This window comes from Plasmodium malariae (genome assembly GCF_900090045.1).
Source record: "Plasmodium malariae genome assembly, chromosome: 3".
Lineage (NCBI taxonomy): Eukaryota > Apicomplexa > Aconoidasida > Haemosporida > Plasmodiidae > Plasmodium > Plasmodium malariae.
Window position 1 is genome coordinate 398,718 of NC_041777.1, and position 23,783 is coordinate 422,500.

A 23,783-nucleotide genomic window follows, 5' to 3' on the forward strand; every position below is an offset into this window, starting at 1 on the left:
GATATATGTAACCGGTAAAGAGGTACATAAAAAAGATGATCACTCAAATCAAGAATACTCGAAATGTGCTATATGCCGACGGTGCGTATTACGCGGTATGTACTGTGTGGTGAGTTCTATAAAGTATGTACTATGAAGCATGTAATATTTATTCGAAAAAAAAAAAAAAATGGAAAGGTTGAAAACACACTACATAAAGCCATAGTATTATACATACATAATTTTATGTAATTTTTCGCAGCACAAAAATTTGCACAATTTGCACAAGTATAAACTTGTATGCATATATGCAACTCAGTTTTAACTAATTTTTCGATATTACGTAAGAATAAAATTTCTCAGCCACAGCATAAACATTTTACACGTTAATTACTTATCTAAACCAAAAAAAAAAAAAAAAAACATACATATATATATATATATATATACATGTATATATGCAGTTACACGCATTTATAAGCAATAAGCTTATTTACTTTCAAGTTAATCTGTACATATTTTTCTTCATTTACACAATATTTCCCTCCCCATTTAACATAGTAAGTTGAAGAGCTATAATTAATGGGATTAAAAACTAGGCAATACCAAAAAGAAAAAAAAAAAAATAATAATTAAATAAAAAGCGCTTTAGAGACCCCAGGAAATCAAAATTACCGAACAGGTAAAAAAACAAAATACGCGAATAAACGGTATATTAAATTAGTTGTTTATACGCGTATTTATTAAGTATAATTATACATATCATTTTTTTTTTTTTTTTTTTTTTTTTTTTTCTCCGCCTGAGTAACCTACAATAATTTTTGCAAATTTTAAAACACCGTTTATGTTACATAAAGTTTCATGCATATCGTTATATATATATACGCATATACGTAAGATTTAAAGAAAAAAAAAATTATATTCTTTTTTTTTAGCATTGTTTGTTTTACAGCTGTATGTTATTGTACAAATATTCACATTAAAATATACCTTTTTTGTTGTTTTATTAAAAATATTCGTTGTTCGTTGTTTGTTGTTTTTTTTTTTTTTTTTTTTTTTTAATCTACTAATATATAATTTTTGTTTGAAATGGAAATAAATATATATTATTGTTTTTGTCATAATATGACATATTACTTGAAGATATTTTAATCTTTTATAAATAATAATTTGTTCTTTTCGTTCTTTCTGTAATTAATTTTTTTATATAAGTCCATTTTGGCCTTCTATACATACATACATACATACGTACGTACGTAAATAATAAATACATATGTAAATACATACGTAAACATATACGTATATACATCATGTATGTAGATACATGTGCAACATACGTACAACACCTGAGCATTTCACCATTTTTATCGTTTCTGTGAATGAGCTAAAATTTGTATTATAATATGGAATAAATTATAAATAGATATCTCTCTTTGTAGGCTTTAAAAAAAAATAAAGAAAAAAGGAGAGAAGCAGAAACAAAAGTATATAAAGAAGGTATAAAGAAAAGCGATAGGGAAAATATTGGAACAATTGTAAATTACAGACACATTGAAAATTTTATCTTTCCTTCATTCAAATATATGTAAAAATATATATATAAATATATACATATATATATATATATGTATATGCGTTTATATGTGTATATATTTGTGGGTATAGTTATATGTACATGTATACCTAAGTAAAATGAATTTTGAAAGAGAAAAAAAAAGGGGTAGTGTGCAGCATGAGGTATTAGTAAAAAATGAATTTTATGCAAATACTAGTAAAATAGGGGAAAACAGAAAAGGCGAAAATTACGATAAATATGAAAGGAACCAGGACAAAGAAAATGGAGTGAATAATAATAGCTTATCTCCATTAATTGCTGCACATAATTATTTTGAAAATAAATTTAATAATGAGGATACCTCAACAAAGAAAAAAAAAAAAAAAAAAAAGAGAAGTGAAAGAGAAGGAATAGGACTAGGAGAAAGAGATGACAAAGAAAACGAAATTGATAACACGAACGAGAATGACAAACTCATGGAATGTGTATCATCCCGTGGGTTAACAGGGAATACATTAAATTTTGTAAAAACGGAGATGAACAACTCACCAAGTAAAACAGTAAGTTATGTAATGAAAGAACAAAGGAAAATAAAAAACGAAAAAGCGTATACTACTAATGAGAATACAGAGGAATGGAATAGAATGAATGGAAGAAATAGGGTAAAGGAAGAAATAGGGGAGAAGGAAAAGAAAGAAAAGAGTTTAAATATGATAGAAATAATGACAGAAAAAGGAAAAATAAAAGATGAAACAAGAGAGCAGAGAATGGAAGATGAGAAAAGACAACAGGAAAAAAGGGAGAAGAAAAAGATAGAAAAAGAGAATAAAAGAGAGCAGAAAAGGATCGAAAAAGAGAAAAGGAAAGAGGAAAATAGGGAGCCGAGAACGGAAGATGAGAAAGGAAAGGAGGAAAAAGGCAAGCAGGAAAAGACAGAAAAAGAAAATACAAAAGAGGAAAGAAAGAGGAAGAAAAGAGAGCAGAAAAGGATGGAAAAAGAGAAAAGGGAAGAGGAAAACAGGGAGAAGGAAAGGATCGAAAAAGAGAAAAAAAAGGAGATGAGGAGGATAGAAAAAGAGAAAAAAAAGGAGATGAGGAGAATAGAAAAAGAGAAAAAAAAGGAGATTAGGAGGATAGAAAAAGAGGAAAAGATGGTGCAGGATCTGATAGAAAAGGAAGAAAAAATGATGGAGAAGATGATGGAAAAAAGGATAGAGGAAGAGAAAAAAAAGATAGAAGAAGAGAAAAAAAAGATAGAAAAAGAGGAAAAGTTGAATAAAAAAAGAGAGCATAAAAGGATTGAAAAAGAAAAAAGTAAAGAGTTGAGAAGGATAGAAAAAGAGAAAAAAAAAGAAAAAAAAAAAGAGAAAAAAAAAGAGGAAAAAAGAGAGCAAGAAGAGAAAGAAAAGGAAGAAGAGAAGAAGCGAATAGAAATGCAAATACAGAAAGAAAAGGAAAAAAGGAAACAAATGGAAATACAAATACAGAAAAAGTTGGAAAAAAAAAAGAAGCAGATAGAGGTAGAACAAGAGTTGCAAATACAAAGGGAAGAGAAAGAAAAAAAGATATTAAAAAAAAAGAAAAAGATGGAAGACAAAAAAGAAAGAAAGAAGAAAAGGGAGGAAGAAAAGAGGGTGAAAAAGATGTATAAAGAAATGAACAAAGAGTTAGAAGTAAAGAAGGAAAAAAGGAAGGAAATGAAAAAAGTACGTTTTGATGTGGATCAGGTAACATCAGAAGCCCTTCTAAACTACTTTATTGAATCGCACAGGAACAAAATAAGCATAGAAAATGATGAATTATGTCAATTAGTAACAGGAAAGAAATTTTCGGATATAGAAAGATTAGTGAAAAATGCAACAGAAATAACACATCGTTCTTTAATGATTAAGAATATTCAAAATGAAAAATCAAAGTATTGTAAGTATTGTGGATATATATATAATTATGATGATTATATATATTTGTTTATAAAATGTTTCAGTTTGTTAAAACTAGAAAATAATAGTATGCAAGACTTCTATGATAATACTATTAAATGTGTTTATTGTGGTTATGTAATAGATGATATAGATATAGATAATCAAAATAATAATAAAGATACATATATTGAAGTATGTTCATATAGAGAAAAATATATATATGATCAAAATAAAAAAAATTATTGGAAAAATAAAATTGCTTCATTCGATAAAAATACATTATTATTTAAAGAAGATAATCATAGTGCTTATAATATATCTTACGAAAAGTGTACTGACTGTGGTAACGATTTTTTGTATTTTATAAATATTCAAACAAGAAGTGCGGACGAAGGGTCAACTATTATTTATTTTTGCCCCAACTGCAAAAAACAAACAACTGTTAATAATTAGCATTATGTATATCGAAATTTGTATTTGACTTTTTATTTATTTTTTAATTTTTATTGCATTTTGAATGAGGAAGGCTTAAGTTTTGCGCCACCGCAATTCTATATATACATGTGTGTATATGCATATATATATATATATATATATATATATATATATGTGCGTGTGGGGGGATTATATATACTATTCGGATAAGCATACCTTTAACAATTACATATTTAATTGTCAGTGATACATTCTTAATTACATTGCTAATAACTTCATATGTAGAATGTAAAATGCATTTATATATGATGGGTAACTATCAAAATATACTTTTCCGTTTATTCTTCCATTTATATATGCATACCATCCTTTTTGAATATCACTTATGACAACGCATTTTGTTGCGAGTAGCACGTTACGTATGTGAATATGCATAAGTATGTATATACATATATATATTATATATGTGCTTTATTTGGAGCATTTATACTACACAAACATTTTATATGCCCGCAAACAGGCCTTTCATATGAGCCTTTAGCACGTGCATTTCGCACGTGCAAATTTTATTATATATCCATAATATAATTCAGCTGTTAAGTTATACATAATATATAATTTGTCTATGCATGTTTTTTTATAATATATATATATATATTTTTTTTTTACTGTCAAAATAAACCATTTATGAAATAAATGAAATATAGATTATGAAATAATCCACCTTATGCTATGCAAATTAGTAAGTATTCAACGAATGACTAATAATTCCATGCATATACCTTTGACATAATATTATACTAGTTTTAACGAATTATCAAATTATTGGGAAGAAATAATGAAGTGAAACAAAAAAAAAAAAAAAAAAAAAAAAAAAAGGAAGAAAAAGTGTGAGGGGTAATCAAATGGGGCATATACATATATATACGTATATATACATTTATGTACATATATGCATACACGTATATACTCAAGCTTACATTTCAAAAAATAGGAATATTCTATGACGGATATATCCTGCCCATACCACTTAAATTTTATTTAAAAATGGACTAATGTTTTCAAATAAAAAAAAAAAAATATAAAATTTTTTTGAAATAATATGCATATGCATGTTATAAAAAAACTTATTCTCTTTTCATTGTTGCCATCATAGTGTGTAACTTATGTATCAAGTGTGTACGCAATATCACTTTTCTTTCTTTCCTTTTCTTTCCTTTTTATGCATTTTAGTACACATCCTTAGAACTATCCTTTTTTTGTTTTTTCTGTGTTTTCTTTTTTTCTCTGCTTAATTTCTTTCTTATGGTCCCTCCTCTATCTCTTCTCATTTCGTACGTAATTTTATTCCTGTTTTTCGTAAAGAGCTTTATAAAGGATTCATTAAAAAAATAAAAACCATGACTAGTTGAGAAGATTTCAGTCTTTATCGCATTATCAACAAAAGGGGCATCATTACACCATTTTTTTCCCTTTATTATATTCCCTTTTTTTAAAAAAATATTCCCCAGGTTACTTACTGTTTTAATACGTGTCTTTAAATGGATATACATTATTGAATAATTTTGTATGAGCAACTTATACGTTCCACATTTTACACTCTACACTCTACATTTTACTTTTTTTTTTTTTTTTTTTTTTTTTTCTTTGCACTCCAATTATTATATATATGTGAAAATTAATTTTCCAGTAGCTACAGTGTGGCTAACCAATTATAAAACATGGTTTCGTTAAAAAAAATTAAAATAAAAAAATATTCTTTTTTATTTAAATGTTTCTTATTACGAATAAAAAATTTAATCTCCTCTTTTTTTTTTCTTTCAATTTATTATATATTTATAAATAATATATTATATACATAAAAACGTGTATATATATATGCACATATGATCCCTTGTTAAAATAAGGAAAAAACATCCGATATAGAAGAAGCTTTTATAACAGAGTTACATTAATTTTTGGAAGCTCCTTGTACAATTTAAATAAATTGTTTTTGTTTTTGTTTTTTTAAATAAATTAGCCATATTGATTATACACCAAATATTGAGAGATTTAACTGAACATATTTGGGAATATAAAATAAAAAAAAATAAATAAAAAAATAAAGCGAAACAAATAAAACGCTTTAAGCTAAATTGGGTTCCTTATTAAAACCAAAATAAACAGCAGCATAAAATAAAAACGTGTTCTCAAAGTTATACATGTACGTAAATGTATGTACGTATGTATATATATAGGTATGTACGTATGTATATATATATGAATGTACGTATGTTTGTATGTATATGCTGTAACTAAAATGTAGCTATACAAGCTTATTTTTATGCTAATGCAAGTACGTTAATTTACTTTGTTCTTTGAAATTGCATATTATAATAATTAAAAAAATTAAAAAAAAATATATATAAAATATAATAAAATACAATGACGTATAACAAAACAGGGAAAGTGTTTATACATAAGCAACATAATTAAACTTCACACCAGGCACTTTCAGTATTGTTATTTCGCATAAATTTTCTCGCCTTTTTTTAAATTTTGAAAATTTATTTTTTGTTTAATTATATGTCATATAATTGTACATGTATGTATGTATTCATGTATGTATGTATATATGTATGAATGTATGTATGCATGTATGTATGTATGTATGCATGAATGTATGTATGCATGTATGTATGTATGTATGTATGCATGTATGTATGTATGCATATATATATATGTAAGCTTTGCAAATGATCATGCTTCTTCATTTTGAGTAAGCAGGGGTACACAATTTCATGCATTCATTATGCGGACATTGATGTTTTACTGTTATAGCTTTATATGTTAAGACGTATGCAGTTATACTTATTTACTTGCAAATCTATGCATTTTCTCAGTAATGTAAAAATACATTTGAAGGTATTTTCAATGCATTATTACCTTTTTTATTTGAAAAATGTACATCCAATTTTGGTACGCCAAAATAATATTTGTACACGATGTGCTCATATGTACATATATGTATATATATATATGAATATATATGTACGTATATATAATTATGTATATATATATATACATACAATACTGTTAATACATTTTTTAGTGAAAGCTTGACACACTTTTTTTCCCTCCATACTAAGGAATTTGTATGTTTAATTATATTTTCTTCTTCTTAGAATGTGATATAATTTATGCACAATGAACTAGAGCTTATACGCGGATGTATGTTTGTAAGATTTTATGTGTGTGTACGCGTATGTTTGTATATATTTACACATTTTTTCATCCTTTTAAAAGAATTAAACGAACCTTATACATTCAAGACAATGCAGGTATATGAACTGAGAAAATTAAAAAATTATACCCCTTCTTAATTTTATTATATTTACGAATTTGCAAAATTGTTTTTTAATAATTTATTAATTGCATATACGTGCAGTGAAAGACAGTACTTTAATAATAATCTTGCTTGTGCAAAGCTGTTGTATAATAACATTAATTTTTTTACATTTGTGAATCTTCGCAAAAACATGTTCGAAAATATATGTATCTATATTTTAAATAAATAAATAATTAAATAAATATATAAATATAATTAAATATATATATATATATATATATATATATATATATATACATATATCGTTACGTTGATCTATGTTTATATGTGAACTTATTCATTATACCCCCCCCTCTTAAATATTATGTAACCTATATATATGTATATATACTACAGCACACTAAACGAATAACTAAAACTAGACGCAGACAAGAGCTGTCAGCATATTTCATTTAAATATGGAATTTATTTTTTATCATTTGAACATTATACTTATGTATGATATTTGTTTAATTTTTAAATAAATTAAATATATGTTTATAAATTCAGGTAAGTATGATACCTTAATTTATAAAAACAAAAAGGTAAAAAGAGAAAAAAAAAATGTCATAATTAAAAAATAAAATAAAAAGGCGTAAATTTATTATGAACTAGCAATAATAAATCAAAAAAAAAAAAAAAATTAAATTAATATTTATAAGCATATAAGGTAAAATAAAATAAAAAAAAAAAAAAAATTATTTAGATTAACTCCCAAAATGGAAAAAAGAACAATCAATGTTCAAAACATAGTATACAGTAGTACAGTATCAAGTAAGCAATAAATTAAACATTTTTACAATATCGCCCAAATAAAAAAAGATAAATAATGGGGAAACTTAATAAAATGATCCATATGTATATGAATATATGCATAAATAAAATTGCGCATATAAAAGTGTGTGTACATAAATGAATGCCCATAAAAATGTATTGCTATAAAAATGTATGTATATATAAATGCATGAGTATATAAATGTATGTATATATAAATGCATAAGTATATAAATGTATGTATATATAAATGCATGAGTATATAAATGAATGTACATATATATGTGTGTGTATATACAAATACACGTATGCACACACATATATACATATGCAACTATCACATACATTTATTTTTTACCCTCTCCCCCTTTTGAAGGTGTTTTTGTTAGTATTATATGCACACCTCTTGACGTAATAAAAAACTACATACAATATAATAGTAACATCAGCTTTGACAAAAAGTATATTTTAAAAAAAATTACAAAAAAGAAGAAAAATAGGTTGCTGAAATTTAACTCTTTTTATTATCGAACTTTTAAAAACATTTATAACAACTATGGGATCAAGGCAATTTATAGGGGTAACACGAAAGAACGCAATAATGTTAATATATGTTAATATGTATATATATATATATATTTTTTTTATTTTATTATTTTTTTTTTTTTTTCACGCACACGAGTATATGAATTTCGGTTCAAACTGGTATATATGTCCATAATTCTTGAGAATTTTTTTTCCTTTTTTGTGTTTATTTCGATTAAATTTTTCCAAAATGGACATATATGTGTATATAATTTTTTTTTTTTTTTTTTTTTTTTTTTTTGCTTTCCATTGTTCTCTTTTGAGCAGGCCTTATTTCAACGATGAACCTGTACGTAATAAACAACACTTTATTTTTTTATGTATATGAAGAATTAAAAGAAAAAGGAATTCCATGTTACTTAAGCGCTACAATTTCTAGATTTTTTTCCATAATAATTACATCACCATTAGAATTATACAGAACAAATGTTCAGGCAAATGTTTGCAATAATCATAAAGTAAGTATATTTGATATATTTAAATCGAAACAAAATAGAAAAATAAAAATAAATTTGTATAAAGGTATCACTTCAACACTTGTAAGAGACATCCCATTTTCAGCTATATATTGGTCACTTAACGAATATTTAGTTAGTTATATAAAAAAAAAAGATTCTGAATATGAAAGGCGGAAAAAAATTATTAAAAAATTTTTGTACCCATTTATTTGTGGATGTCTTAGTAGCACAATAACTACTTTTATAACACATCCTTTGGATATAATCAAAACGAACATGCAAGCAAGATGTATTGATATTATTCATAAAAGTGATTTTGATTATAGAAAAATTAAAAATTATGATGCATGTCAAAGAGGTCGAACAAGTAATTTTTATAATATTTGTCAAAATAATTTATATAATAATAAATATATATATGATGTTAAAGTGAATAATTATGCTCATAATAATCATAGGACTATTTATTATAAATATGGATCTACTAAGTATGGTTCGAATACTTATAGTTATAAATATTATAACTATTTTAAATTAACAAATAACTATAACTATAACATTTTCTCAGTTGCTAAAATTATATTTAAAAAGAACGGATTTAAAGGTTTTTATATAGGTATTTTTCCAAGACTGGTAAAAATTGTACCTACCTGTGCAATTCTTTTTTCAACATATCATTACTTCAATTATTGATTGTTTTGGCTATTACGATTTTTGCCCTTTCTCTTTATACACACGCCCCCTCGATTTTTGTCACATCAACATTTACTTCATTGACCAATTTACATTCATCATCATTATTATTATTATTATCACTACTACTATTGCTGCTGCGGCTGTTGCAGTTACTACCATTACTGCTGTCAGTATTATTATTTATTTTTTATTCTTATTATTTCCTTTTAATTTTATTTATTGTTATCTATTTTTTTTTTTTTTTTTCATTTCCACTGCGCATATTTTAAATATTAATAAACTGTATTTATCAGTTGTTACAAAAATTACACATTCAATTTGATTTATTTATATATGTATACTTTTTTTTTTTTTTTTTTTTTTTTTTTTTTTTTGTTTTTGTCAATTTTTAATTTTATGCGTCTGTATAAACGGTATTATGTTCACACATACGTATATATATATATAGTTATATATATGTATATATACAATAGCTATATGAAGAACAAAAAGAGAAAAAAATATTATGAAAAAATATAATTAACTCCTTTTTACTCTGTTTGAAGTTTATTTTAAAACCATTTTTCTAAAAAAAGAAAAAAGAAAAAAAAAAAAAAGAAAATAAGGATAAAAAATGCATAAAAAAACGCATAATAAACACAAAAATATAAAACTGAATTTCAATTAGAGATTTGTATATTTCAATAAAATATACCGTCAGCACCTACTTATTCAAAAGTAAAAGTAACTGCTCATCAAAATGCTATTACCTTTTGAGCAAATATTATCAAAATTTTATATGAGAAATTTAAAAAATTTACACTTATAATTTGTTTATTTATTATATTCTACCTACGTATATGTTGCTGAAATTCTTACGCTTACCAAAAATGTGTGTATAAGTATGTACGACATTTGATTGCCTTAAACTATTAATCTATAGTATTCTTTTTTTTTTTTTTTTTTTAAGTCGTACTTCGAAATATTTGGAAAAAAAAAAAATATTTAAAATTTAATAAAAAATTTATATTATTAATTCACTATTAAGCTTTCTTTTTTTTCTTTTTTTATTTAATTTTTTTAATTTTTTTTTTTTTATCTCTTTATATGCATGCATGTTTCAAAAATAAGACTGAATTGATATTATCGAAAAAATCTGTTGTAGTTGCTTTTTTCCCGCCCTACTTGGTCTCCTTATTTTGTTTTATTTATTTATTAATTTATATATTTATTTATTTATTTATATATTTATTTATTTATATATTTGTATATTTATTTATATATTTATTTATTTATTTATTTATTTTATTTTTTTTTTTTTTTTTGGCATATGGAAGAAAAATTAAAAAGAAGAAAAAAAATTACATAAAACATAATAAAAAATAATACAATGTAATATAACAAAATACAACATAACGCGACATAATGTAACACAAAGTGATAAAATTAACCATAATCTGGTGAACAGTCTTTTTATGGGAAGTTTTAAAATATATCAAGTGTGTGTAATTTCGCTGTAAAAGGCTGTAGATGAGAAAAAAAAAAAAAGAAAAAGAAATCTCTTTTTCCTTTTTATTACATGCTTGTACACATAAAACAACATATCCATAAATATATATATATATATATATATATATATATATTTTTATACCAAAATATGAAATTTTAACTGCTTTTAATTTTTCCCATTTTGTAGAGTATTCATTTCGTTTATTCTCATCCTTTTCGTTACATATATGTTAAATTTAATAAAAAATATATATATATATATATACATTACTTGATATGTACGACATATTATTCAGAAAAGTATTTTGCCTTAAATTTACTTTTATTGTGACACATTAAAATTCAATTTTTTTATTTTTACGTACACACTTAAAAAGTATATATATGTGTATGAATATTGGTACACGTCATTTATATAATGCACATATACGTTCATAATGTATATAATACATTTATAATATGATTTCTCACCCATTGTAAACAATGAGTGAAATCATATCTTCCTATTCAACAAAATAAAAACCTAAGCATATATATCTTTCATTTTATTTATTTATTTATTTATTTATTTTTTTTTTTGTATGAAGTGTGTTTAAAACAGCATATACTTTTACATTTTCATATAGATGAAAATGAAACACACATTTATTCTATACAAATACGAACTCATTAAAACTCATTAACAAAAAATGTGAAGCTCATTCTGCATATATTTTTGCATTTGCGCTATTTTACATATACAACATTTTACATGATTCATGTATTTCTATATAAGTCTATTTTTTTCTCTTGTCTGTATTATATTTAATTTAAATATTAATGGCATTTTCACTTTGTTGTTCACTCTTAAAAGTATGTGGAAATTATTTTTTTTTTTTTAGTGTAACAAAATACATAAATAAGTACTGTTTTTTTTTTTTCTTGTTATTTTTATTCTGATTAAGTTTAATCGACCATGTAGATTAAATCTATTGGTTTATTTTAATTTCACATTTTTTCTAAACGCATAAAATGATTCACAGTTATAGGTTGAGAAACCTCTTAGTTATTTCGTTTTTTTACAACTAGGAAAAACTGCCAAGTGTACACACCTTATTTATAACTGTACATATGTCTGTACATATATGTACATGCCTACTTCTTTAAATATATAAGTCTTATCATTTTTTACATGTACATATTTTCTAAGGCATAAAAGGAAAACCTTCCTTGGCTTTATTGAATTAGTTAACTATATATATATATATATATATATATATATATATATATATATATATATATGAACATTTTTTCTATGTTTGTTTATCTAAAAAAATACTGCACGTACTCCTATAATTTTGTAAACAAATGTGCAAGTGTGCCTTTATATATATATAGATAGTTATAGACAGATAAATAGATAGATAGATATATGGATATAGATATAGATATTTTTTTTTTGTTTTTGCTATAAAGAAAAATACATTTTAAAGACAGTCGCTATATTAGGTTAAGAAGTATACATACGTTTGCACGCACAAGAATATATATATACATACATTCATACGTACGTTCATACATTCATACGTACGTTCATACATACATACGTACATTCATGCTTACACACGTACATACATCCACGCAACTAGCAAAAGCATGCAAATGAATGGTATCATGATGGACGTGCTAAAGTACACTAGTAAGTGCCCTATCGACGAAAAGGAAGAAGAAAAAAAAAATCGTTGTCGTGAGTTCATAAATGAGGACATATTTGTTTATAGATGTAATATATGCCTGTTTGTATTTACTTGTGTGCATTCGTTTGCTAGCCATATAATAAGTGAAAACCACAGAGTTAAACAGTTGGACGCATTGAAAAAAGAGAAATATTTCAATTGTTTGAGATGTAAATATATCTGTCTTAGTATAGCTAAAATAATAAAACATATAGAATTGTATAATCATGGCCATAATATTTTGAAAAAAATTAAAAAAAAAATGGTCTACACTGGTACAGTTACCTGTACATGCAAGGTAAAATGTTACAGTTCTTTTTCACAAAATGACAATTATGCAAGTGTGGAAGATGTACTATTGAATGAAAATAATAATCCTTTAAATTTAAAAAAAAAAGAAAAACAGAAAAATTGGTATGAGTACCTTAATTTCCTACAAAACTCTGCTAACCGTAATGAAGATGAACGAGAAGAATCATCAAAAGGGCATGTTGTCACTGGGACAACAAACAATGATATCAAGAATTCTTTTATTCAAAAATGGAACCATGCCAAGCAAGAAGAAATTACGAACGAATTTGCGAATAAATATATGAACACATCTCTGAACCGATTTTCAGGAAATTATTACACAAAATTGGGATGTTCAAATATTTTACAAAACGGTTCTTCACCTTCTTTTTACCAAAACAGTTGTAATGATAGTGCTGCTATCACCTGGGGCAGTTCACACGGTAGTAGCTGCCCATATAGCAGTAATGTACACGAAAACAGAGGGGTTAACGACGCCTACCCCATCAGGAATCCCTCTGGAGGTGAGTACCACCAGGTGGGAGAGATAAAAGAACTTAAGCCTATTTGTAACGATATGGAAAAAATAAAAGAATTCAATACTATGTTACTAAATATAGAAAATTTCGAAAAGGAAAAGAGTGTAGATAATTCTAATAGAGATATAAAAAAAGAAAATTTGTTATTATATATATATGAAAATAATTATGATTTGAATAATGTAAAAAATTATCAATCTTATACTTATGAAACTTATAATAGCGAAAAAAGATGTGATAATATAAAAGAAGACACAGAGGAAGAATTCCATTTATTCAATCATGATTTATTATATAAACATAACAATTGTTCTGGAGAAAATTATGACCAGTTCATAAATTTAGAGTATAAACCGAATTTTAATTATGACCATAGGGAAATATGCAAAGAAGTTTATAACAAAATAAACAAAGCGGGATATGAAAATTTCATAAAGGAAAAAAAAGAAAAACTTAAACATGAACAAGTAGGTGATGCTTTGAGGGGAGATACTATTGATGTGGAGGTGGAGGACAAGGAGAAAGAGATTGACTCGAAGGATTCATATGAAACTTTGGATTGGCAGAGTAATTATTGCTTGCCTGATAATGTATATTCTAAGACCCAAATGGAGAGTACTGGTAGTAGCAACAGAAGCAGCAATTTTTGCAGTAATGAGGGTATTCCAAAGAATATTCATATGAACTATGGCATTTCCATCGATGGAGGAAAAGACAGTCTTGAGGGAATTTTCAGTGGATATTATGCATCAAAAAATAATGTACATATAGAAGAAGGAGGAAAAGATGAAACGAGTTTATTTTTGAGCTGTGAAAAAAATTGTACTGATGCTGCTACGTTTGATACATTATCTTTTGAGTTAAGGGAAAACAATCCTGCTGTTAGTAGTCATCATAGGACGAATAATTTTGAGAAGCAGGAGTGTAAAAATATAAGTGAACAAGTTGATATATATAAAGGGGATATACCAAATGAGCTGTATTTGGAAAAAGATACTATAGATATACTTCCGCGCAAATGCACAGAGGTAGGATTTGCTAACAGTACGGTACGAAAATATTTTTCCGAAAATTTGGAACCATGTATATACAATAGTAAAAGCACTAATCCCAATGGTAGGAGCATGAGTGATATGTATATAAACGACAGAAAAGGTTTTGCACTTCCATCTTTTCTTTTCCCCAGCGATTTTGCAAAGGAGGAAGATAATGAATTAGCAAGAAATAACCTATATATGGAAATAAATAGTGCATATAAAAAACTAACTCATTGTGATGCCTTCGAAAGTATGTATGGAATGAATTCCTTCGTTATGAATAAAGACATGTATTCATACTTGGATGATGATATGCAACAAATGGATAAAAGTAGGAGTAGAAGTAGGAGTAGAAGTAGGAGTAGAAGTAGGAGTAGAAGTAGGAGTAGAAGTAGGAGTAGAAGTAGGAGTAGAAGTAGTAGTAGTGGGAATAGTAGCCGGAGCTATGGTAACCATTGTAACTACGTTGGCACAACGAATATTAGTAGTAACAAGATATACAATTGGAGTAATGGTAGAGTGCTGGAAGATGGCAATAATTTGGCTAGCGATTTATCAGAGGGTGATAAATGGGTGAAGCATATAAATGAAAAGAAAAATAGTGCTTTTGAAAAATGGTATCCATATGAAAAATGCGATTTATTAAATAGTTCATTTAATACTGGAATAACTAATAATATGAATTATTCATATAATAATATTGCAGAAAATAAATTAGAAAATTCTGAACAGGTCAGTAGAAACAATTTAGGGACCTTGACTAGTACTGATATAGAGCGAATCAAAAATGAAAGAACATATGACTTCACAAATTTTAATAAATATAATTATAATATGACAGGACAAGATGTTGATAGAAGTAGTAACTCCATTCTCAACCAAAACAAAGATAACTACAACAACAATCATTGTAATAATAGCCTATGTAGTAATTACTTTAACGCTAAAAATTGCATGTGGCAAATGGAGGGACATAAAAGATGTGATAATTACTTGGACAAAATTTTGGAAAAAAAGGAAATCAAGCAATGGAATTCATTTGAAAGTTTCAATTTGAAAGCGGAAGAAGAGAAGGAAACGATGTATTCTGATGAGAAAAATGCACATTCGTTATTAGCAGGTATGAAACATGGCAACACAGGTTTCACTGGTGAGCAGGGGCATGGAAGTCTACACCGCGTGAGGGAAGAGGGGAACAGTAACTGTGATAAAAGCTGGGATAAAAGCTGTGATAGAAGCTGTGATAGAAGCTGTGATAGAAGCTGTGATAGAAGCTGTGATAGAAGCTGTGATAGAAGCTGTGATAGAAGCTGTGATAGAAGCTGTGATAGAAGCTGTGATAGAAGCTGTGATAGAAGCTGTGATAGAAGCTGTGATAGAAGCTGTGATAAAAGCTGTGATAGAAGCTGTGATAGCATAGGCAATAGCACCGGTAACAGTAATGACAATAGCAGTGGAAATGACAATGACAGGGTACTCGGAAGAAACGGGATGAACGAAGCGGCAGACCTATACCAGAAAAGGAAATTGTTCATCGAAGAAATAGATGAAATAAAGAAATTAATTGAAGAAGAAAGTAAAAGTAGCAAATTAAACTACACAACCATTAATGGTGCCTACGAACAGAGAATTCTAAATACTACTCCCCTTCTTATAGAAAGAAGTAATTTATTAAAAGGTGAAAAAATAAAACTGCAGAATATTGTCTTTTCAAACAACAAGAATAATGATGAGGTCCATGATTTTTTGCCAAATTTTAAATTATTTCGTAAGAGTAATACCGACCATTTTCAAAATCGTAATAATATAAGCACTCCGTTTTATCCAGCAAGTAATACTGCTCCGGATAAGGGAGAATTCTCTCGTTTTATGTCACATGTTGAAAGGACCCACAACAGATGCTGAAAAAAAAAAAAAAATTAAAATTAAAATTAAAATTAAAATAAAAATAATTAACACATATTCAATTGCATATTGAATTGCGTATTGTATGGCATACTGTAATGTATATTGTATTGCATACTGAATTGCGTATTGTATGGCATACTGTAATGTATATTGTATTGCACACTGAATTGCGTATTGTATGGCATACTGTAATGTATATTGTATTGCACACTGAATTGCGTATTGTATGGCATACTGTAATGTATATTGTATTGCACACTGAATTGCGTATTGTATGGCATACTGTAATGTATATTGTATTGCATACTGAATTGCGTATTGTATGGCATACTGAATTGCGTATTGTATGGCATACTGTAATGTATATTGTATTGCATACTGAATTTGATACTGAATTGTAAATCAAATTATGTGTTGAATTACCTATTGAACATCCAGCCCGCTACTCCAGAGAGGCACTGCTGCATATATTACCTTGCGCATTGTTTTTCCTTTATCTTTTGACTGTTGGCTCTTGAACTAGCACATCCCTACATTACACATCATTAAATTGTATTATATGACACTACATTATATTATATACTGTTGCATTTCACTTTTTTTTTTTTTTTTATTCTATTTAGCTTCTTATGCTTATTGCTCCACTCCGAAAAAGAAGTGCCTCAACATGTCCATATAGAAGCGAACAGTGTATCGCTTTCATAAAAAAAAAAAAAAAAAAAAAAAAGTAAAACCATTTTACAGATTTTCATTTTTTGTAAACTAATAAACATATAAGATTATATAAAAGAGCTTAAGGAGAGTATAATATTATAACTCCAAAATTTTATTTAAACAGTATAAAAATTAAAAAAGTTGTTTACATAAAAAAATATTGGTAACAGTGATACGAACAATGATCAACTTTAATTATGAAAAAAAAAAAAAAAAAAATGGAAAAAAAGGTAAAAAATGGAACTAAAATAATATGTCACAGACAAAGCATACTCTTAAATACATATATAGACATATTAGCACATATAGTTATAGTAAAACTCAATCAAATTACTACTAAAGAGTTAAAAGGAAAAGCAAAGAACTGAAGTTTTAACCAAACTATAACTTTAATTAATGTTAAATATGATAAAACAGAAAAGATAGAACAAATAACAAGAGGTAAAAATGGTACTAAAAAAGAGGAGGTGATACATACACATAATATATATATACATACATATACATGTATGTGCGGACTGATGTGTATATATGCACTCACGATGCTTCAAACGACATGTGCTCTTAATCTCTCTACTTATATAAAAAACAGAAAAATGTTAAAAACGTGAAGAAAAAGAAATATGAAAAAAGAAAGTAGAAAGAAAAAAAAAAAAGATGAGTTATAAAATAAATAGGCAAAAAAAATTAGCACGTTTCAATTTCGTTTTCTGATTTTACCATCTGCTCCCTGATATGATTACTCAAAATGAAGAGCTAAAAAGGAAAACAAACGAGCAAACAGATAAATAGATAATGTAGTATCCAAATAAATGACCTAATAAATGACCAAATAAATGACCAAATGAATGGCCAAATAAATGACCAAATAAACTAACAGTTAAATAAAAACACAAAACATTATGACAAATAAAAAATATTCATTAAACATGCGTGAAGGCGCTACGTACATTTCCTATGCATTTGAACTAGCTATAAAAACTATACATATTGAGAGGTGCACAATATTAAAAATAAAAATACATATGCGTAGGTTACTTACCTCTTTACTTTTGGAATTTTGATACATTTTATGCATATCTACAACATCATCCAGAAATTTGTTTATCACCTTTCTGAAATCATTCTTGTAGTATATACCTTCTAAAAAATGAAAAAAGCAGTTTTGCAGTGTGTGTGATTTGGTCATACAGCTACTTGGCCGTTTTTCTATTTTATTTTATTTTATTTTATCTTTTCTTCTTTTCCCCTCATCTTTGTGCTCTCTCACTTCACTTTTCTCATTTTTGTGCACTCATTTTTTTATGGTTATTCTCTTACATCGCTCAAAAAATTTTTTGTACCTTTTTTTAAAACTAGATAAATAAAGTTAAGAAGACATTTGCAAAACTTAAAATCGTAGGGAGGTGCACAATAACTTAACGTTTTAATTATGAAGAGCCTTATCAGAGACTTGTCCAATAAATAAACCTAACGTAAAAGGCATAGAAAGGAGTTGAATGGAATAAGCAAAATGCCTAGTTCATTTTGTTGCATATTACAATTACTATTGTTCTTATTATTGCTGTTGTTATAACTATCATTGTTATCATTATTATAGTTGTTATAACTAACAGTGTTATCACTAACAGTGTTATCATTATTATAGTTGTTATCACTAACAGTGTTATCACTAACAGTGTTATCATTATTATAGTTGTTATCACTAACAGTGTTATTACTAACAGTTATATAACTAGTGTTATAACTAACAGTGTTATAACATAACAGTGTTATAACTAACAGTGTTATAACTAACAGTGTTATAACTAACAGTGTTATAACTAACAGTGTTATAACTAACAGTGTTATAACTAACAGTGTTATCACTAACAGTGTTATAACTAACAGTGTTATAACTAACAGTGTTATCACTAACAATGTTATCATTATCACTGTTGTTATGTCGCGTCGTGAAGGCTTACCATCGTCTTAATGATATTTACTATGTAACAAAACATGTTTTCAAATCTGATTAGGTAAACGAAAAATAAGATGAGATTTTCTCTCAGTTCTGCGTACTCCTCTGAGGTTTTTTCTTTTTCAATAATGAATATGTACAGCTCCCTAGGAATCAAATGGAAGACGAAAAAAAATAAAATAAACACATGTATAAAGATGCACATACAGATGGATAAATGTGCGTATTCGCACAACGTAAGGTGTTCATATACACCAGTATGAAGTGAGTACGAGCAGATAAGCACATGCTGCACATACATACGTACACATATGCATGCATGTGCACACAAATGTGAATATGGCCCCTTGGCTCTTACTAATGCCCTACTTGAGAAAGGAAAGGGTTAGGTGTCTCTTCTGAGGATACTTGTCAACAATATACTTGAGTAAAATAAATTTAGGATATATCAAATTAATTTGTACCGAGTTCACATATTCATAAACATTATTATATACATATTTATAAATAATAGATGCTGCTAAGTTACTGTTTATTCTTCCTAGTAACAATTTGTCTTTTGTTGAATCCGAATAATTACCATGAATAATTTGGTATATATGAAATATTTCATTTTGAGTATATTTTAGAAAATTATTATATGTAATTCGAAATTTATAAAACAGTTTATAAAAATACCACTTTTTTTTTTTATTTAATGTGTTTATTTTTAATTTTTTCTTACTTTTTATATTTTGAAATATGCTACTTTTTCCTTCATCACATGACCTAATTTCTGTTTTCAACTCGAAAATATCGTCCACCATGTTACCGCACTTTTTCTGATAGATACTATTCTTATTACTACATTGTTGAAAGTCATTTTGATTATTCTTGTCGTTATTCACTTCGTTTCTCTCCCCTAGGCTACTTCCCAATATCACACGTTCACTTACATTTTTATATGATCCATCGGTTTTAAAAAAAGGAAGCTCTTTATTGGGAAGAGGTCTATTACTGTCTGTGTTACTTATTTCTTTTAACTTGTTGCTAGTTTTTACACCATAATTTTCCTTAACGGAAGCAAAGTTTGTCAGATGAACTTCAGCTTTAGAGAAGTATTCGTACGTATCTTCACGTCGTTCTTCTTCCTCCTCTTTTTTCTGCTCTTTCTTATGTTCTTTTTTCTGTTCTTTCTTATGTTCTTTTTTCTGTTCTTTCTTATGTTCTTTTTTCTGTTCTTTCTTATGTTCTTTTTTCTTTTCTTTTTTCTTTTCTTTCTTCTTTTCTTTTTTCTTTTCTTTTTTCTTTTCTTTTTTCTTTTCCTCCTCTTCTTCTTTATCTTTACCTTCTCCCTTTACGAACTCACCGGTTGACATATATCTTCCCTGAGCATCATCATCAATTGCTTCTTCGTATTTTTCCTCCTTATCGTAATTAAGTATACACTGTCTACTTAGCTTTTGACTTACTGAAAGACGCTCCAAGTTATTACTATTTTTTCCATATGTGCTTTTGTTAGGATATAGAGGAGTACTAACTGTGCAATAATTTTCCTTTTCTCTTACCTCTTTATCTTCTACTGTTATGTTATCTTTAAGATAATCTTTGTAGCTCCCTTTACCACAAGAAGCATTACTCACTTTTTCTTTATCATTAGTACAAGTACTCACAAAATGTACTCCACTATTTTCGCCTACTCCTATACTGGTATATGGAAGATATACCTCATATCTCTCCTTGGTCTCATCTCTATACATGTTTTCTTCTGATACATTTGTATCCATATGGTTCTTATTATCCATTAATTGTATTTCTTTTCCATATGAGTAATTACTCTTTTTTTTTAGTATAGATTTTCTTGTCTGTTGTTCATTTTTACTTTGTAAAAATTGCTGATATGTTCTTTTGCCCTTACTTTTTTTATCCATATCAGGGTATACGCTTGCCTCCCTTTTTTCAGAGCAATAGTATTCGAAACATGTATCATCGCCGGAGTTCTGGCATTCCCCCACTTCATCTGATTCGTCTTCTTCATCCGTTGCATCTAATTCATCAGCTTCATCTGCTTCCTCCTCCCTTACAAAAACAGAAATAGCATCATCGTACACATTAAAAAAGGAGCTCGAGTATTTTTTGAAGACACTTTTTTTTCCCCTAAAACATGAAGAGTAGTAATGATTATACACATATTCATAGGGAGAATACGTTGTGAGAAAAATAAGAACCCTTGCATATACCTTATACATATTATTACCAAATAGTTCATTATTATTAACATATATATTTATAATATTGTTAATAAAAAATATATCTCTCATATGAATAAGAGGTATTTTTTCTGCATATATATTTATCCTCAAGAATTCTTTATTATAATCGTAATTCTTGTTTCCATATTGAGATGCGGATGGTAATAAAAACTCACTAACGACACTCTTCTTTTTTTTCCTTTTTATTTCTTCCTTTTTTATTTCTACACTACCGTAGCTCGACAGGATATCTGCTACATCTCCATCTCCGCTTACATCTGCTTCTACCTTTGTTCCTCCTGATGTACTGTTAATATCACCTCCCAATTTGCTACCTCCACTCGGATTAGCTCTATCCTCCTTATTATCTTCACGAGTCTCATCAGGTCTACCTGCGAAATGATCATAACTGCTGTTATCGACATTACTGCTACTGTGGGCATTGCCCCTATAATAGGGAATACTGCTACTATGAATATTGCCGCCCACCGGAGGAAAACCCATCTGCGCCTCATTATCAACGCATGATATGGCTTCTCCTACTACGGAACGGGGGGAGTAACCCTCCCGCTGCTCTTCTGACAACCTCCCTTTTGCATTTTCTTGTTCGATATTGCTTCTATTTTTATCAGAAAAATTCGAATTATAATCACAGCTTCTTAAAATATATGAAGAACCTTCTCTCCTAGGATCAGTACTAACAGAAAAAATTGTAGGAGAAGTATATTCCCTGCTAAGTGTTGTGTTGTTCTTACAATTCCTCTGTTTAAAGAAGGTCCTCTTCGAATTTGACGAATCGAATGAATGGGATGAACCAGACAAATTGAGTGAACCAAATAAATATGTTGAATCAAATAAAAGCAATTTTTTTCCATTGAAAACTTTTAAAATGCGCACTATAGAATGGTGTAAATTAATTATGTCTGTATGATTTATGTTCATACATCCTTTATTTCTTGTCATATATATATTTTTAAAAATGGTATATAAAGAACTATAATTATGTAAATTATTTATTTTGAAAATTAAATAAGTAATACTTACTTCATTCTCCACAATGTTAGAAAAATAATTATTACACGTGTTATAAACATTTATGTCTTTATATAAAATGTAAAGACATAAATACTGAGACAGTCTTCTCATAGTATTATCATTATTATTTCGGTATATATACTCTAATATAAGTTGAGCATATATATATGAATTTTCACTAATACAAATATTTTTACATATATTTAAAACATCATCTTCTTCTTCTGGCTCTTCTAATAACAAGAATTTTTGTATCTCTTCACTTATTCGTAATGTGAACACATTAAAATTACTTGTATATGTAGTTATATTATTTTCATTCTTATCTTCAAAATAATATTTATTTACAAAGTCTTCATACAAACATGATAAAAAAGGATCTAAGTTTCTCTCTTCATATAATTTTAATATTTCTTTAACTACATATTTATTCTTCAGTATTTTCCAATAAAAAGGGGGTGGTTTCCATGCATACATATCCCTGTACTCATCCATGAATTTCAGCAGTTTGTTTGTTTCGTATTTGGTTGATAGGAAATCGCACAACGCTTTGTACAGATAATGCAGATTGTCGTCGTTTCGGTTCTCCCTTATATTCATGTCTCGACCCGTGGTTTGTTTAGTACTGCAGCTCGCACTTCTACACCTTTTTCTCCTCTTATTCCGTCTTTCGTTCATTTTTTCGCCTTTTCCTCTATCACTTCTCTTACTCTTCTTATGTCCATTGTGCCCACTCCGTTGCTCCTTACTGTCGCTTACACCCATATTGTACCCCTTTTCGTTATCGAAAAAAATATTTCCCCTTGAATTAACAGGATTGGCTCGTTCTCGAGGAGCAAGATTCTCCTTATTGGGGCTACTGCCTGCATTTGCATCGTTTACATCGTTTACATCGTTTGCATCATTTGCATTATTTGCATCATTTGCATTATTTGCATCATTTGCATTATTTGCATCATTTGCGGTAATGACCTCTTGCTCTTGTTCTTCCTCTATCTCTTCCTTCCCCTCCTCGTTCTTTTCCTCCTTTTCCTTTTTTCTTTTTTTCCACTCCTCTTTCTGAGTGACCCTGTAACATTCTTCCTTGTTCTCCT

At 27.4% G+C, this 23,783-nt stretch overlaps 5 protein-coding genes across 5 annotated transcripts in view; 3 read left to right on the forward strand and 2 right to left on the reverse strand.

Moving 5' to 3' along the window:
• Window positions 1-1,671: 1,671 nt before the first annotated feature.
• Window positions 1,672-3,909, forward strand: PmUG01_03017300 (transcription factor, putative; the record flags this gene model as incomplete). The annotated part of the gene is made up of 1 exon (XM_029008801.1): window positions 1,672-3,909. The coding sequence occupies one exon, from the start codon at window positions 1,672-1,674 to the stop codon at window positions 3,907-3,909; it is 2,238 nt and encodes a 745-aa protein (XP_028859392.1).
• Window positions 3,910-5,120: 1,211 nt separating this feature from the next.
• Window positions 5,121-5,444, reverse strand: PmUG01_03017400 (conserved Plasmodium protein, unknown function; the record flags this gene model as incomplete). Its single annotated transcript, XM_029008802.1, has 1 exon — window positions 5,121-5,444. One exon carries the CDS (start codon window positions 5,442-5,444, stop codon window positions 5,121-5,123), a length of 324 nt encoding a protein of 107 aa, XP_028859393.1.
• A 2,533-nt stretch (window positions 5,445-7,977) lies between these two features.
• On the forward strand, window positions 7,978-9,768 carry PmUG01_03017500 (mitochondrial carrier protein, putative; the record flags this gene model as incomplete). Its single annotated transcript, XM_029008803.1, has 3 exons — window positions 7,978-8,032; window positions 8,409-8,612; window positions 8,885-9,768. The coding sequence occupies 3 exons, from the start codon at window positions 7,978-7,980 to the stop codon at window positions 9,766-9,768; spliced, it is 1,143 nt and encodes a 380-aa protein (XP_028859394.1).
• A 3,132-nt stretch (window positions 9,769-12,900) lies between these two features.
• PmUG01_03017600 (conserved Plasmodium protein, unknown function) lies at window positions 12,901-16,746 on the forward strand (the record flags this gene model as incomplete). Its single annotated transcript, XM_029008804.1, has 1 exon — window positions 12,901-16,746. One exon carries the CDS (start codon window positions 12,901-12,903, stop codon window positions 16,744-16,746), a length of 3,846 nt encoding a protein of 1,281 aa, XP_028859395.1.
• Window positions 16,747-18,150: 1,404 nt separating this feature from the next.
• The window catches only part of PmUG01_03017700 (conserved Plasmodium protein, unknown function), a gene marked incomplete at both ends in the record, with an annotated part of 7,075 nt that continues 1,442 nt past the window's right edge, over window positions 18,151-23,783 (reverse strand). Inside the window, 5 exons of the mRNA XM_029008805.1 lie at window positions 18,151-18,219; window positions 18,506-18,606; window positions 18,807-18,933; window positions 19,428-19,569; window positions 19,793-23,783. The exon at window positions 19,793-23,783 is cut by the window's right edge and continues 1,140 nt beyond it. Of these exons, the coding sequence (XP_028859396.1) occupies window positions 18,151-18,219; window positions 18,506-18,606; window positions 18,807-18,933; window positions 19,428-19,569; window positions 19,793-23,783 (4,430 nt within the window). The remainder of the gene's footprint in view (window positions 18,220-18,505; window positions 18,607-18,806; window positions 18,934-19,427; window positions 19,570-19,792) is intronic.